The following is a 15,555-nucleotide window of genomic DNA, read 5'->3' as shown; positions in this document are numbered from 1 at the left end:
CTGGATCTTTCCGTCAAGGCGCACTGTGAACTGACATTTTGATAAGAAGCTTTAAACGATGTGTTGGTGCCCTAGGAGATAATCAACCAGACAAATGCACTACACAGCACCCCCCCCCCCCCCCCCCCGCTGGGGAACACTGGGTTCCAGTAAATTGGAACCCCCACTTATTTTGAGGAACAGTTAGATTAGATTAGATTTTGTTTGCCGTGACTGTTGATAACAATATTAAACAGACACACACATGGTGCGTGTGTGTCTGTGTGTCACGTGCACACACACAGACACACGGTGTTAATGTCCATCCCATGTCTTCCTTGTAGGATAGTGATCTCAAGCAGTATTTGGACAGCTGTGGAAACCTGATGAGCATGCACAACGTCAAGGTGAGACGCATCTGGTTACCCTTCTATAGCTGGATACTAAAAACACCTTAGAGCTGGAACACAGCTGGACATGTTAACAAGTGGTGTATCGTGGCGTCCAACATACGCTTCAATAAATTGCTAATTTGTTTTATCCATACAAATATTCTAGAATTAAAAAGGAAATTTCACATTGCTCTGCAGAAGTTAAGTTGGCAAGCTATCATTGCCAAACAGATGTGTTGCACACCACACTGCCAACTTACACTTAACAGACATACAAGTAAGAGGGGAAATAAGACCTCCTCCAATATGTGTTTAGCGGATCAATCTGTGTGGCTGTAGAAGACTATTCCCACTGTCCTTCTGTGGCAGTTGACTTTAATCGGCCATGTTTTGATAGCCTTTCTCTCCATCTCTAGATCTTTATGTTCCAGTTACTGCGGGGTCTGAATTACTGCCACAAGAGAAAGATCTTACACCGAGACCTCAAACCACAGAATCTGCTCATAAACGACAAGGGAGAGCTCAAGCTGGCTGACTTCGGTACGGTGGGAGACCACCCACCCACCCACCCACCCACACCACCCACACCACCCACCCACACCACCACTCGTCTGCGCTACAATAGCGGTTACCATGCCAGGTTGAACTCCAATTATATTTTCACTGCCACTTGGAAAGAGCTCCTATCCTGATAGTTTTAGCATCTTGCAAGCTGTAACCTAGCAACAGGGTCTTCTCCCAGGGCCCTGCCTGCCTTTTCATCTCATACATCATGTGACCCAGTCTGCAGGGGGAGGGGTGAGGAGGAGGAGGGGAGGAGAGGGGAGGAGAGGGTGGGAGACGTTTAATGATGTGATGCTAGCTGTTTCAGACATGATTTTGGGCATGTTCAATGAAAACGACCCCCTGGTATCGTCACTCAGTCATTCTGGTTACACTCCCCAAATCAAATGATACAAACAAACGAGAGACTTCTGAGACCCAGAGGGGAGCCAGCGGCGGCGCGGCGTTCTTGTAAAGAGGGTCTACAGGACGAGCCCTGTTGGGTTAGGGCTCGGGTTGGGGTACACACTTAAAGAGGGTCTACAGGACGAGCCCTGTTGGGTTAGGGCTCGGGTTGGGGTACACACTTAAAGAGGGTCTACAGGACGAGCCCTGTTGGGTTAGGGCTCGGGTTGGGGTACACACTTAAAGAGGGTCTACAGGACGAGCCCTGTTGGGTTAGGGCTCGGGTTGGGGTACACACTTAAAGAGGGTCTACAGGACGAGCCCTGTTGGGTTAGGGCTCGGGTTGGGGTACACACTTAAAGAGGGTCTACAGGACGAGCCCTGTTGGGTTAGGGCTCGGGTTGGGGTACACACTTACGTAGAACAGCTTCTATGAAGGTGTCACACCCAGCCTGTTTATTTACACTGAGCGTTCTATTGCCACGAGTCCTAAAGTCCCAGAGTTGTAAACATATCAGAAACATAACCTTCTAATAATCTTCGTATTTCACACACTTTTTTTTCCTGAAAGAAAATGTAAGTCAATGTTTTTCTGCCTGGTATTCTCAGAACACAGAATTTGCGTACATCCAAGTTGAGATATCATGTTAACCCTGAGCACCAGGGAGCGTCGTTCTGTGGTCCATCTGAAGGGCTGGGGGGTGTTCCATCAAGCTAAAGGCAACGCCGGGCTTACTTCACCAAGCCCTGCTACTCTCAGTTAGAGTTGACTTAAGGGAATCTCTGCTAAGTAACCACGGCAACTTATCCTACCAAACTAACCTGGTCGGTAACAGGCTAACTGTCAGGCTAACTTGATCGGCGTATATTTTCACTAAGGGTCTAAGATTAAATGATGCAAATAATATAATTAAATTAATTGCTATCTATTGTTATCGTGGATATTTTCTCAATACATTTTTATACAAATCAATGTATTATATCTGATTAGGGTTAGGGGAGAGGTCTAGCACTTGTCCTGTGGTAAAACCCCAGTTCACGTCCTGAACACCTCGTAGAGTTCTTGGCGTTGGCGTATTTTTGTAATTCCCTTTGTGTCAGAGAAAGTAGGCCTAACAATTTATTTTTTATATAATAAATATGTCTTTAAATTTCCCTAGAACCCAAATATAATTTGCAAAGTTATAGTTGCTTGGTTAGTCAATTTAGAATATTCAAAGAAATGGAAAATAAATGGCATGAAAAGTTCTTTGATTTCTCCAGTAATCCTTCCCAAATTACTCATTGCGTGGGGATTGAACCCCGGTCGACCGGGTGCAAGTCAGACACGTTAACTCGAGACTATCTCGCTGATTTCAAATCTATGGTCAATATTAAATTAAAATATGTTACCCTTAATACTACTTATGCATTCAACAGATCACCGATTTTTTTGCTAAGCAGCCTCCCTGTTTTTATTAATGGTTACGGTGTTCCCTTTTTGAGTTATTATGTGCTTGTACTCCTCATAGACCTCCACAAGCAGCTTCTGTTCGCCGCTGGAAAAGATCCCGCTCGGTCCTTTTCGGACATTTGATCCATGATTCAACATTCATGGTCCTGGGCTGGTTACATATCTCGTGAACGCGCGTAATTCAGGATAACGTGAGCCTGGCTTGAACTAACCTGAGCAAGGCGCGGCTGAACTGCGTTGATGGAACGGCTTTAGCCTCAAGTGGAAGTTGGCGTTAAGGGCTGATTATTGTCCCACGTTCACTCAACGCAATTACCACGCAGACGCTTCAACGCAGTCGGGAACTAGTTTTGGTTCTGCGTCGGGCTTTAGTGAGCGGACCAATCACAGCCCTTTCTGCTGCGTCGCCTCAACGCAAGGTTACAATTTTTGGGAGGCGCACATCCGGCCCTGGCAGTGGACGCAAGGAGGGTCCGCAAGGACGTAAGGGGTCCCCTTGTGTTGCGTGAACTGGGCTTAATCAACTAAGCGCCGCCTTCGTTAGCGACTTTGATGGAATACCCCCCTGGACAGTGAACCTTGTTGAGTTGTTAGTCTTGTTGTGTCTTGTTGTGTCTTGTTGTGTCTTGTTGTGTCTTGTTGTGTTGTATCTGAAGTATGACCAATGAACCTTGTTGTGTTGTTGTGTTGTCTCTGTAGGGCTGGCGGTGATTGTTGTTGTGTTGTTGTGTCTAACAGTTATTGTTGTTGTGTTGTTGTGTTGTTGTGTTGTTGTGTTGTCTCTGTAGGGCTGGCGGTGATTGTTGTTGTGTTGTTGTGTCTAACAGTTATTGTTGTTGTGTTGTTGTGTTGTCTCTGTAGGGCTGGCGGTGATTGTTGTTGTGTTGTTGTGTCTAACAGTTATTGTTGTTGTGTTGTTGTGTTGTTGTGTTGTCTCTGTAGGGCTGGCGGTGATTGTTGTTGTGTTGTTGTGTCTAACAGTTATTGTTGTTGTGTTGTTGTGTTGTTGTGTTGTCTCTGTAGGGCTGGCGGTGATTGTTGTTGTGTTGTTGTGTCTAACAGTTATTGTTGTTGTGTTGTTGTGTTGTTGTGTTGTCTCTGTAGGGCTGGCGGTGATTGTTGTTGTGTTGTTGTGTCTAACAGTTATTGTTGTTGTGTTGTTGTGTTGTCTCTGTAGGGCTGGCGGTGATTGTTGTTGTGTTGTTGTGTCTAACAGTTATTGTTGTTGTGTTGTTGTGTTGTCTCTGTAGGGCTGGCGGTGATTGTTGTTGTGTTGTTGTGTCTAACAGTTATTGTTGTTGTGTTGTTGTGTTGTTGTGTTGTTGTGTTGTCTCTGTAGGGCTGGCGGTGATTGTTGTTGTGTTGTTGTGTCTAACAGTTATTGTTGTTGTGTTGTTGTGTTGTTGTGTTGTCTCTGTAGGGCTGGCGGTGATTGTTGTTGTGTTGTTGTGTCTAACAGTTATTGTTGTTGTGTTGTTGTGTTGTCTCTGTAGGGCTGGCGGTGATTGTTGTTGTGTTGTTGTGTCTAACAGTTATTGTTGTTGTGTTGTTGTGTTGTTGTGTTGTCTCTGTAGGGCTGGCGGTGATTGTTGTTGTGTTGTTGTGTCTAACAGTTATTGTTGTTGTGTTGTTGTGTTGTTGTGTTGTCTCTGTAGGGCTGGCGGTGATTGTTGTTGTGTTGTTGTGTTGTCTCTGTAGGGCTGGCAGTGATTGTTGTTGTGTTGTTGTGTCTAACAGTTATTGTTGTTGTGTTGTTGTGTTGTTGTGTTGTCTCTGTAGGGCTGGCGGTGATTGTTGTTGTGTTGTTGTGTCTAACAGTTATTGTTGTTGTGTTGTTGTGTTGTTGTGTTGTCTCTGTAGGGCTGGCGGTGATTGTTGTTGTGTTGTTGTGTCTAACAGTTATTGTTGTTGTGTTGTTGTGTTGTTGTGTTGTCTCTAGGGCTGGCCAGGGCCAAGTCGGTCCCGACTAAGACCTACTCCAACGAGGTGGTGACGCTGTGGTACCGGCCTCCCGACGTGCTGCTGGGCTCCACCGAGTACTCCACCCCCATCGACATGTGGTGAGGACTGAGACCACCTGTAGACCCCCAGAGGACCACCTGTAGACCCCCAGAGGACCTGGTCCACCTGTAGACCAGGAGGTCCACCTGTAGACCCCCAGAGGACCTGGTCCACCTGTAGACCAGGAGGTCCGGTCCACCTGTAGACCAGGAGGACCACCTGTAGACCAGGAGGACCACCTGTAGACCAGGAGGACCACCTGTAGACCAGGAGGACCACCTGTAGACCAGGAGGACACGGTCCACCTGTAGACCAGGAGGACCACCTGTAGACCAGGAGGACCACCTGTAGACCAGGAGGACACGGTCCACCTGTAGACCAGGAGGACCACCTGTAGACCAGGAGGACCACCTGTAGACCAGGAGGTCCACCTGTAGACCAGGAGGACCACCTGTAGACCAGGAGGACCACCTGTAGACCAGGAGGTCCACCTGTAGACCAGGAGGACCCGGTCCACCTGTAGACCAGGAGGACACGGTCCACCTGGGGACCATCAGTCCACCTGGAGCCACAGCTCAGCTAGACTGGACTTTAATTCATTAGTTACTGTAATCGGTTAATGTAATGTTGGTTAATGTAACTTTAATTCATTGGTTACTGTAATCGGTTAATGTAACGTTGGTTAATGTAACTTTAATTCATTGGTTACTGTAATCGGTTAATGTAACGTTGGTTAATGTACTTTAATTCATTGGTTATTGTAATCGGTTAATGTAACGTTGGTTAATGTAACTTTAATTCATTGGTTACTGTAATCGGTTAATGTAACGTTGGTTAATGTAACTTTAATTCATTGGTTACTGTAATCGGTTAATGTAACGTTGGTTAATGTAACTTTAATTCATTGGTTACTGTAATCGGTTAATGTAACGTTGGTTAATGTACTTTAATTCATTGGTTACTGTAATCGGTTAATGTAATGTTGGTTAATGTAACTTTAATTCATTGGTTACTGTAATCGGTTAATGTAACGTTGGTTAATGTAACTTTAATTCATTGGTTACTGTAATCGGTTAATGTAACGTTGGTTAATGTAACTTTAATTCATTGGTTACTGTAATCGGTTAATGTAACGTTGGTTAATGTAACTTTAATTCATTAGTTACTATAACTCTGTTGTTGTTGTAAAAGGCTAAGGTTAGTTTGAGCTCTTTTATAATACAATGAACCTAACCACCTCATTTGATGTGTTAATGAACCAGATTATAATGGGATCATTCATCAAAGAAAGCTGAACATGAGACTGTAGCACTGTCTCAGATGAAGCCTCTGTATGTGCTGCTAGCGTCCTCCGTGTGTCTCTAGTCACGTCTGCGGCTCTCGGCTGCTGAAGGTGATGGGCTGAATGAGTTCAAGCTATTCTGAGCTCTGCTGGGAAAGAGTGTAAACATGTTGAGTTTGATGAATCAATGAACACTAAAGCTCACTCTGAGATCGCCTCATCTCATCCATACTGTATGAGCATCACACTCATCAGCCCTCTTCCACGGTGAGGCGCCTGTAATTATTACGCATAAGCACGGCTATATTTAGCACAAACCGGCGTCGCCGTGCCAACCTTTCATCTCGACGGCTGGCGGTGTAAACGTCCCCCCCCCCCCCCCAGCCCACCACAGGAGGCCTTTCCACAGACCCCCGCCAGACAAAAGACATGCATGGGCTGGTGTGTGTGTGTGTGTGTGTGTGTGTGTGTGTGTGTGTGTGTGTGTGTGTGTGTGTGTGAGAGTGAGTGAGTGAGTGAGTGAGTGAGTGAGTGAGTGAGTGAGTGAGTGAGTGAGTGAGTGAGTGAGTGTGTTTCTGCGGTCTCTCTTATACTATTGTGTATATGTATGTATATTATATGTATGTATATTATACATACACATACATACATATGCAATGTATATGTATGTGTATTATACATACACATAGGGGGGGCACTGTACCTGTGATTGATTACAAATCAATCACAGGTACAGTGCCAATGATTTGATTTGTAACCCAGTACAATTGATTACAAATCAAACAGAATTGAACCGTTGTGCACATGTTGTGTTTAAAGGGGGGTCGGCTGCATCATGTTCGAGATGGCCACCGGCCGGCCCATGTTCCCAGGAGCCACGGTGAAGGAGGAGCTACACCTGGTCTTCAGACTCATGGGTGAGCAGAGCAACGCAGGCCAGCAGTCTGCTCTGGGTGGTAGAGCAACGCAGGGCCAGCAGTCTGCTCTGGGTGGTAGAGCAACGCAGGGCCAGCAGTCTGCTCTGGGTGGTAGAGCCCCTCAGGGCCAGCAGTCTGCTCTGGGTGGTAGAGCCCCTCAGGGCCAGCAGTCTGCTCTGGGTGGTAGAGCCCCTCAGGGCCAGCAGTCTGCTCTGGGTGGTAGAGCCCCTCAGGGCCAGCAGTCTGCTCTGGGTGGTAGAGCCCCTCAGGGCCAGCAGTCTGCTCTGGGTGGTAGAGCCCCTCAGGGCCAGCAGTCTGCTCTGGGTGGTAGAGCCCCTCAGGACCAGCAGTCTGCTCTGGGTGGTAGAGCCCCTCAGGGCCAGCAGTCTGCTCTGGGTGGCAGAGCAACGCAGGGCCAGCAGTCTGCTCTGGGTGGTAGAGCCCCTCAGGGCCAGCAGTCTGCTCTGGGTGGTAGAGCCCCTCAGGGCCAGCAGTCTGCTCTGGGTGGTAGAGCCCCTCAGGGCCAGCAGTCTGCTCTGGGTGGTAGAGCCCCTCAGGACCAGCAGTCTGCTCTGGGTGGTAGAGCCCCTCAGGGCCAGCAGTCTGCTCTGGGTGGCAGAGCAACGCAGGGCCAGCAGTCTGCTCTGGGTGGTAGAGCCCCTCAGGGCCAGCAGTCTGCTCTGGGTGGTAGAGCCCCTCAGGGCCAGCAGTCTGCTCTCCAGACCAGGTGGTGGGGTTTGGACCAGGTGGTGGGGTTTGGACCAGGTGGTGGGGTTTGGACCAGACCAGGTGGTGGGGTTTGGACCAGGTGGTGGGGTTTGGACCAGGTGGTGGGGTTTGGACCAGGTGGTGGGGTTTGGACCAGACCAGGTGGTGGGGTTTGGACCAGACCAGGTGGTGGGGTTTGGACCAGGTGGTGGGGTTTGGACCAGACCAGGTGGTGGGGTTTGGACCAGACCAGGTGGTGGGGTTTGGACCAGACCAGGTGGTGGGGTTTGGACCAGGTGGTGGGGTTTGGACCAGGTGGTGGGGTTTGGACCAGACCAGGTGGTGGGGTTTGGACCAGACCAGGTGGTGGGGTTTGGACCAGGTGGTGGGGTTTGGACCAGGTGGTGGGGTTTGGACCAGGTGGTGGGGTTTGGACCAGACCAGGTGGTGGGGTTTGGACCAGACCAGGTGGTGGGGTTTGGACCAGGTGGTGGGGTTTGGACCAGACCAGGTGGTGGGGTTTGGACCAGACCAGGTGGTGGGGTTTGGACCAGACCAGGTGGTGGGGTTTGGACCAGGTGGTGGGGTTTGGACCAGGTGGTGGGGTTTGGACCAGACCAGGTGGTGGGGTTTGGACCAGGTGGTGGGGTTTGGACCAGACCAGGTGGTGGGGTTTGGACCAGACCAGGTGGTGGGGTTTGGACCAGACCAGGTGGTGGGGTTTGGACCAGGTGGTGGGGTTTGGACCAGGTGGTGGGGTTTGGACCAGACCAGGTGGTGGGGTTTGGACCAGACCAGGTGGTGGGGTTTGGACCAGGTGGTGGGGTTTGGACCAGGTGGTGGGGTTTGGACCAGGTGGTGGGGTTTGGACCAGACCAGGTGGTGGGGTTTGGACCAGACCAGGTGGTGGGGTTTGGACCAGGTGGTGGGGTTTGGACCAGACCAGGTGGTGGGGTTTGGACCAGACCAGGTGGTGGGGTTTGGACCAGGTGGTGGGGTTTGGACCAGGTGGTGGGGTTTGGACCAGGTGGTGGGGTTTGGACCAGGTGGTGGGGTTTGGACCAGGTGGTGGGGTTTGGACCAGACCAGGTGGTGGGGTTTGGACCAGGTGGTGGGGTTTGGACCAGGTGGTGGGGTTTGGACCAGGCCAGGTGGTGGGGTTTGGACCAGGTGGTGGGGTTTGGACCAGGTGGTGGGGTTTGGACCAGACCAGGTGGTGGGGTTTGGACCAGGTCAGGTCCTGGGGTGGTGGGATGCCTGTGGGACCTGACCTGGTCCACTGCTATGCATTGAGTCTGTTCTGGATGGCAGTGGACCAGGTCAGGTCCAGCACACATCCCACAACCCCAGAACAGGGACCCAGGCAGGTCCAGACCCCCGACAGACCCCTCCCTGCTGCTGTAACAAGTGGCTCTCAGAGCCCAGGACTCGGGTGGAGGTCTGGAGACGTATCAGAGCAGGGCTCACCTCCTCAGCACTACACGCTGCCTCAGGTCTCTAATGTAAAGACCAAAGTATCTGTACAGCTACCACGACTACAGAGGACAGAACACCTGTGAGACTGTTGTGTGAGTGAAGTGAGGGACGTGGAGGCTACTGGGTCACAGCGAGTACAGCTTGAACGCAGCATATAATCCCAATATTCTTTCTTATAAAGAGAATCAACCCAACTAGAAGTCAATTCAAAGAGAGAAGGGAAAGAGGATACTGAAAAAAACGACATATTACAGGATGTTAGGTTCTATTGCAAAGCTGCCGTCTCCCTGTGTGACGTCTGTGTGTCCGTCCGTCCCAGGCACGCCGACGGACGACACCTGGCCGAGCATCGGCAGCAACCCGGAGTTCAGGTCGTACGCGTTCCCCCAGTACCGGCCCCAAGCCCTCCTCAACCACGTGCCCAGGTAACTGCGCCTCATCACTGCGTTCTCCTCATCCTAAACCTACGAGGCCTTGTGGTTGATGTTCTAGAACACGCTGTCATTGAAGTGGACGTGTGTCAAACATATCAACACATTTCTTATTGGTTCTCTGTTGTCCTCTTCTTCCACCTGATGTGCAGTAAATAAATGACAACATATTCTCTAGTGTATAGAGGAAGACATGCAATAAATGTATGCATTCACAATTCACGGGCAGGTGATTAGTAATCATCCTGGTTATTAGCATTAACAGGTTTTTTTAATAGGAAAATGATGATCACAAGCATTGACACTCCAATACAAAGAAGCTTCTCTGATGTCTGGTAGATCTGCGTCCCCTCATGCCTTGTCAACTCTAATACCTTACAGTTCAAATTGTATTCATTTTGTCTCCCCAGGTTAGATACCGAGGGAATCGATCTTCTGAATGCACTTTTAATGGTAAGAGAAATGATACTGAATTCGCACCATGACGTTTTGTACCAATCAGCATCGCCTGCCTGAAAGCAGCTGAAGGTTTATACTGTATAGTAATGTTTATACGTTATCAGTGACAATTATCAGAGTTCATCACACGGCTCTTCTCAATGCTGTGGAACGCTCGGTTCACGTGCATGGGCCTTCCCGACTGGTGAATTATTTTTCAATAATGACCGTTGCTAAGCATATAATGACCGCTGTCAAGGAAAGTGGATTTTTTTCACTGCTCTGCAAGTAGTCCGGTAACTTATCAACCCCAGCGTACTCGGTTGCTAAGCGACGTCAACGTCTTTGGTGGACTGTTTCTCTGCTGATCAACACTACGGATGGTAATTGTAGAAAGACACACCGTGTGAAGTTTTTTTTTCGTTTTGGCAAGTAGCCGTGTAATAAGCAGGATAATGTATAGAACGTCGCCGGTCATTATCTAGAACAAGCCCCTTCAGGGCGAATAGAAAATGTATTTTCTATGAAGTATCTTTTAATTGTAATTATTAGCATTTGTTTTTGTAATGGTTAAATAATCAGTTATGATCTGAGTGTTAATGTGTTATATTTAAAGTCATACAATGTGTTGAAGACTGTGAGATGGAGGGAGACGTTCTGCTGGTCGTGTTAGGGGTCTCATCACTGGGATTTGACCTCTACAGTTTGACACTAAAGCACGGGTCAGCTCAGAGACGGCCCTGCACCACTCCTACTTCCTGAGCCTGGGGGAGAACATCCACAGCCTGGCAGACAGTAAGACTCTCACACACACACACACACACACACACACACACACACACACACACACACACACACACACACACACACACACACACACACACACACACACACACACAGCAACACACACACACACACACACACACACACACACACACACACACAGCAACACACACAGCAACACACACACACACACACACACACACACACACACACACACACACACACACACACACACACACACACAGCAACACACACACACACACACACACACACACACACACACACACAGCAACACACACAGCAACACACACACACACACACACACACACACACACACACAGCAACACACACAGCAACACACACACACACACACACACACACACACACACAGCAACACACCACCATAAACACCCAATGCACTACACACACACACACACACACACACACACACACACACACAGCAACACACCACCATAAACACCCAATGCACTACACACACACACACACACACACACACACACACACACACACACACACAGCAACACACACAGCAACACACACACACACACACACACACACACACACACACACACACACAGCAACACACCACCATAAACACCCATTGCACTACACACACACACACACACACACACACACACAGCAACACACCACCATAAACACCCAATGCACTACACACACACACACACACACACACACACACACACAGCAACACACCACCATAAACACCCAATGCACTACACACACACACACACACACACACACACACACACACACAGCAACACACCACCATAAACACCCAATGCACTACACACACACACACACACACACACACACACACACACACACACACACACACACACACACACACACACACACACACACACACACACAGCAACACACACACACACACACACACACACACACACACACACACACAGCAACACACACAGCAACACACACACACACACACACACACACACACACACACACACACACACACACACACACACAGCAACACACACACACACACACACACACACACACACACACACACAGCAACACACACAGCAACACACACACACACACACACACACACACACACACACACACAGCAACACACACAGCAACACACACACACACACACACACACACACACAGCAACACACCACCATAAACACCCAATGCACTACACACACACACACACACACACACACACACACACACACACACACAGCAACACACCACCATAAACACCCAATGCACTACACACACACACACACACACACACACACACACACACACACACACACACAGCAACACACACAGCAACACACACACACACACACACACACACACACACACACACACACAGCAACACACCACCATAAACACCCAATGCACTACACACACACACACACACACACACACACACACAGCAACACACCACCATAAACACCCAATGCACTACACACACACACACACACACACACACACACACACACACAGCAACACACCACCATAAACACCCAATGCACTACACACACACACACACACACACACACACACACACACACACACACACACACACACACACACACACACAGCAACACACACACACACACACACACACACACAGCAACACACCACCATAAACACCCATTGCACTACACACACACACACACACACACACACAGCAACACACCACCATAAACACCCAATGCACTACACACACACACACACACACACACACACACACACAGCAACACACACAGCAACACACACACACACACACACACACACAGCAACACACCACCATAAACACCCATTGCACTACACACACACACACACACACACACACACACACACACACACACACACACACACACACACACACACACACACACACACACACACACACACACACACACACACACACACACACACACACACAGTGCATATGTATGTGGACTCAACCAAAAAACAACCGTACCAAAAGAGCTCCAAATATGTAATATTAAGAGCATAGTTAAGAGCAAAATATGTTATTTCACGTTACTATCTCAGTTCTTATATAATAGTTATATATTCAAACATGAAATATTTACAAATTATTGTTGAAATCATGAATAAATTGCATGAACAAATGTATGCAATTGAATTGACAGAAGTGTGTGTGTGTGTGTGTGTGTGTGCAGCGGCCTCGGTGTTCTCTCTGTGTGAGGTGCGGCTGCAGAAGGACCCGGGACACCGCAGCTCAGTGTTCCAGGCCCCAGGTGAGTCTGTGGTGCAGCTCAGTGTTCCAGGTGAGTCTGTGGTGCAGCTCAGTGTTCCAGGTGAGTCTGTGGTGCAGCTCAGTGCTCCAGGTGAGTCTGTGGTGCAGCTCAGTGCTCCAGGTGAGTCTGTGGTGCAGCTCAGTGCTCCAGGCTCCAGGTGAGTCTGTGGTGCAGCTCAGTGTTCCAGGCCCCAGGTGAGTCTGGGGTGCAGCTCAGTGTTCCAGGCTCCAGGTGAGTCTGGGGTGCAGCTCAGTGTTCCAGGCCCCAGGTGAGTCTGTGGTGCAGCTCAGTGTTCCAGGCTCCAGGTGAGTCTGTGGTGCAGCTCAGTGCCCCAGGTGAGTCTGTGGTGCAGCTCAGTGCTCCAGGCTCCAGGTGAGTCTGGGGTGCAGCTCAGAGCTCCAGGCTCCAGGTGAGTCTGTGGTGCAGCTCAGTGCTCCAGGCTCCAGGTGAGTCTGGGGTGCAGCTCAGAGCTCCAGGCTCCAGGTGAGTCTGGGGTGCAGCTCAGTGCTCCAGGCCCCAGGTGAGTCTGGGGTGCAGCTCAGTGTTCCAGGCCCCAGGTGAGTCTGGGGTGCAGCTCAGTGCTCCAGGCTCCAGGTGAGTCTGGGGTGCAGCTCAGAGCTCCAGGCTCCAGGTGAGTCTGTGGTGCAGCTCAGTGCTCCAGGCTCCAGGTGAGTCTGTGGTGCAGCTCAGTGTTCCAGGCTCCAGGTGAGTCTGGGGTGCAGCTCAGTGCTCCAGGCCCCAGGTGAGTCTGTTGCTGAGGTTCCCACCACGCTGTTTGTCAACCTGGACAGAGAAGGTTGAGAACACAGAACGACGCACAATTTAGGAGTTTAAACTGACAGGTTACATTGGACATTTTTCCATTGGACAGATTATTTTCTATTTTAATCTATGGACCTTGTTCACTTAGTGGCACTCTTGGTTCTCAACATGAGCTGGGTGGGAACCTGAATGTGGAAATGGAACCCAGATGGCCTTTGGGTGAACAAGGCTCTGCTGTGTCATTGGACCTTTCCCATTCCTCAGTCCTGTTCTGGTAGAAAGGAATTACTGAGAGTGTATTTTCAACGATGGTATTACAACAATGGGCTCTATGCACGCAATACTTCCGCAATGGTCTCAGAATGCTTCTACAAATCCAGTTCCGGTGTTACACCGATTTCTGTGACCCAGCGAAAAGTGTGACCCAAGCACGAGTTAGAAGCGTAGGCAGGCTTGAAGTCGTTCACGTGATGAAACATGCACAAGCTTAAAACGGAACATTTGTATCGCCATCCGTTTTTTTCCCCCTGGTTTTGTGAAACCAGGCAGTAGCACGTTGATCCATAGTCTGTAAAATGCTAATCAAATCAGGGTGTCGATGACGATACAAATGTTACGTTTTAAGCTGGTGCATGTTTCTGTACGTGAACGACTTCATGCCCGTCTACGCTTCAAACTCGTGCATGTTTCAGAAAATGTTCAACAGCGCCCCCTTGGGTCACACTTTGCGGTGGGTCGCAGAATTCAGTGTAACACCGAAGCGGATTTGTAGAAGCATTCTGAGACCAATGCAGAAGTGTTGCGTGCATAGAGCCCATTTCATTGGAATAACTCCAAAATACTTGATTTAAACAATTGCATATTCTATTTAAATAAAATATGCACAACTCAACAGGAAGTTGAAACATCATTTGCAAAAAGAGGCATTGGTCTCATCTCTCTCTCATCTCATCTTCAAACCTCTTCTCCGGGGTCGGGTCGCGGGGGCAGCAGCTCCAGCAGGGGGCCCCAGGCTTCCCTTTCCCGGGCCACACTGACCAGCTCTGACGGGGGGATCCCGAGGCGTTCCCAGGCCAGTGTGGAGATATAATCTCTCCACCTAGTCCTGGGTCCTCCCCGAGGTCTCCTCCCCGCTGGTCGTGTCTGGAACCCCTCCCAAGGGAGGCGTCCAGTGGGCGTCACTACCAGATGAACCACCTCCACTGACTCCTCTCTGAGCAGAGGAGCAGAGGCATTGGTCCTCATGGGAAATGCATACATTCTAGAAAATGTATTTTAGGTGGTCAAAAATCCCAGGGGAATAACTTGATTGAGGTACATGCCCTTAGATCTTCTTTGATTCGGAAACGGAAAGCCTTTCATCTCTTGTTATTGAATCCCGTTATTGATTTGAATGTGGCTGGCCTGGCACTTATCTCGTTTACTTCTGGACGCAGGCCGGGGCAAGAACCGAAGACAGAGCATCTTCTAGAGGCCGGCCCCCGACGCTGAGGACAACATCTCACCCTGAAGACCCAGGCCCATAGGACCACACACCACACACACACACATCACAGGCACACACATGAATGGCACACGGTGCATAAAGTACTGGTGACCACCACGATGGGGACAGCAAGGGGCTTCCTTTGGAGGATGAACTCGGCTGCACTTGAAACTCATCATGGAACTAGCATTCCAGGCTGAGGATA

General features: G+C 49.4%; 1 protein-coding gene across 1 annotated transcript in view; it reads left to right on the top strand.

Annotated features, from left to right (window-relative positions):
• cdk18 (cyclin dependent kinase 18) overlaps positions 1-15,335 on the top strand; it is a gene marked incomplete at its 3' end in the record, with an annotated part of 38,593 nt that extends 23,258 nt beyond the window's left edge. Inside the window, exons 7-15 of the mRNA XM_084464128.1 lie at positions 324-386; positions 788-911; positions 4,712-4,832; positions 6,875-6,972; positions 9,476-9,581; positions 9,998-10,040; positions 10,730-10,820; positions 13,025-13,102; positions 15,301-15,335. Of these exons, the coding sequence (XP_084320254.1) occupies positions 324-386; positions 788-911; positions 4,712-4,832; positions 6,875-6,972; positions 9,476-9,581; positions 9,998-10,040; positions 10,730-10,820; positions 13,025-13,102; positions 15,301-15,335 (759 nt within the window). The remainder of the gene's footprint in view (positions 1-323; positions 387-787; positions 912-4,711; positions 4,833-6,874; positions 6,973-9,475; positions 9,582-9,997; positions 10,041-10,729; positions 10,821-13,024; positions 13,103-15,300) is intronic.
• Positions 15,336-15,555: the final 220 nt, after the last annotated feature.

The sequence above is a fragment of the Micromesistius poutassou genome, assembly GCF_964030765.1.
Source record: "Micromesistius poutassou genome assembly, chromosome: 2".
Classification (NCBI taxonomy): Eukaryota; Metazoa; Chordata; class Actinopteri; order Gadiformes; family Gadidae; genus Micromesistius; species Micromesistius poutassou.
The sequence above is the reverse complement of the archived record's forward strand: the minus strand, read 5'-3'. Positions and strand labels throughout refer to the sequence as shown.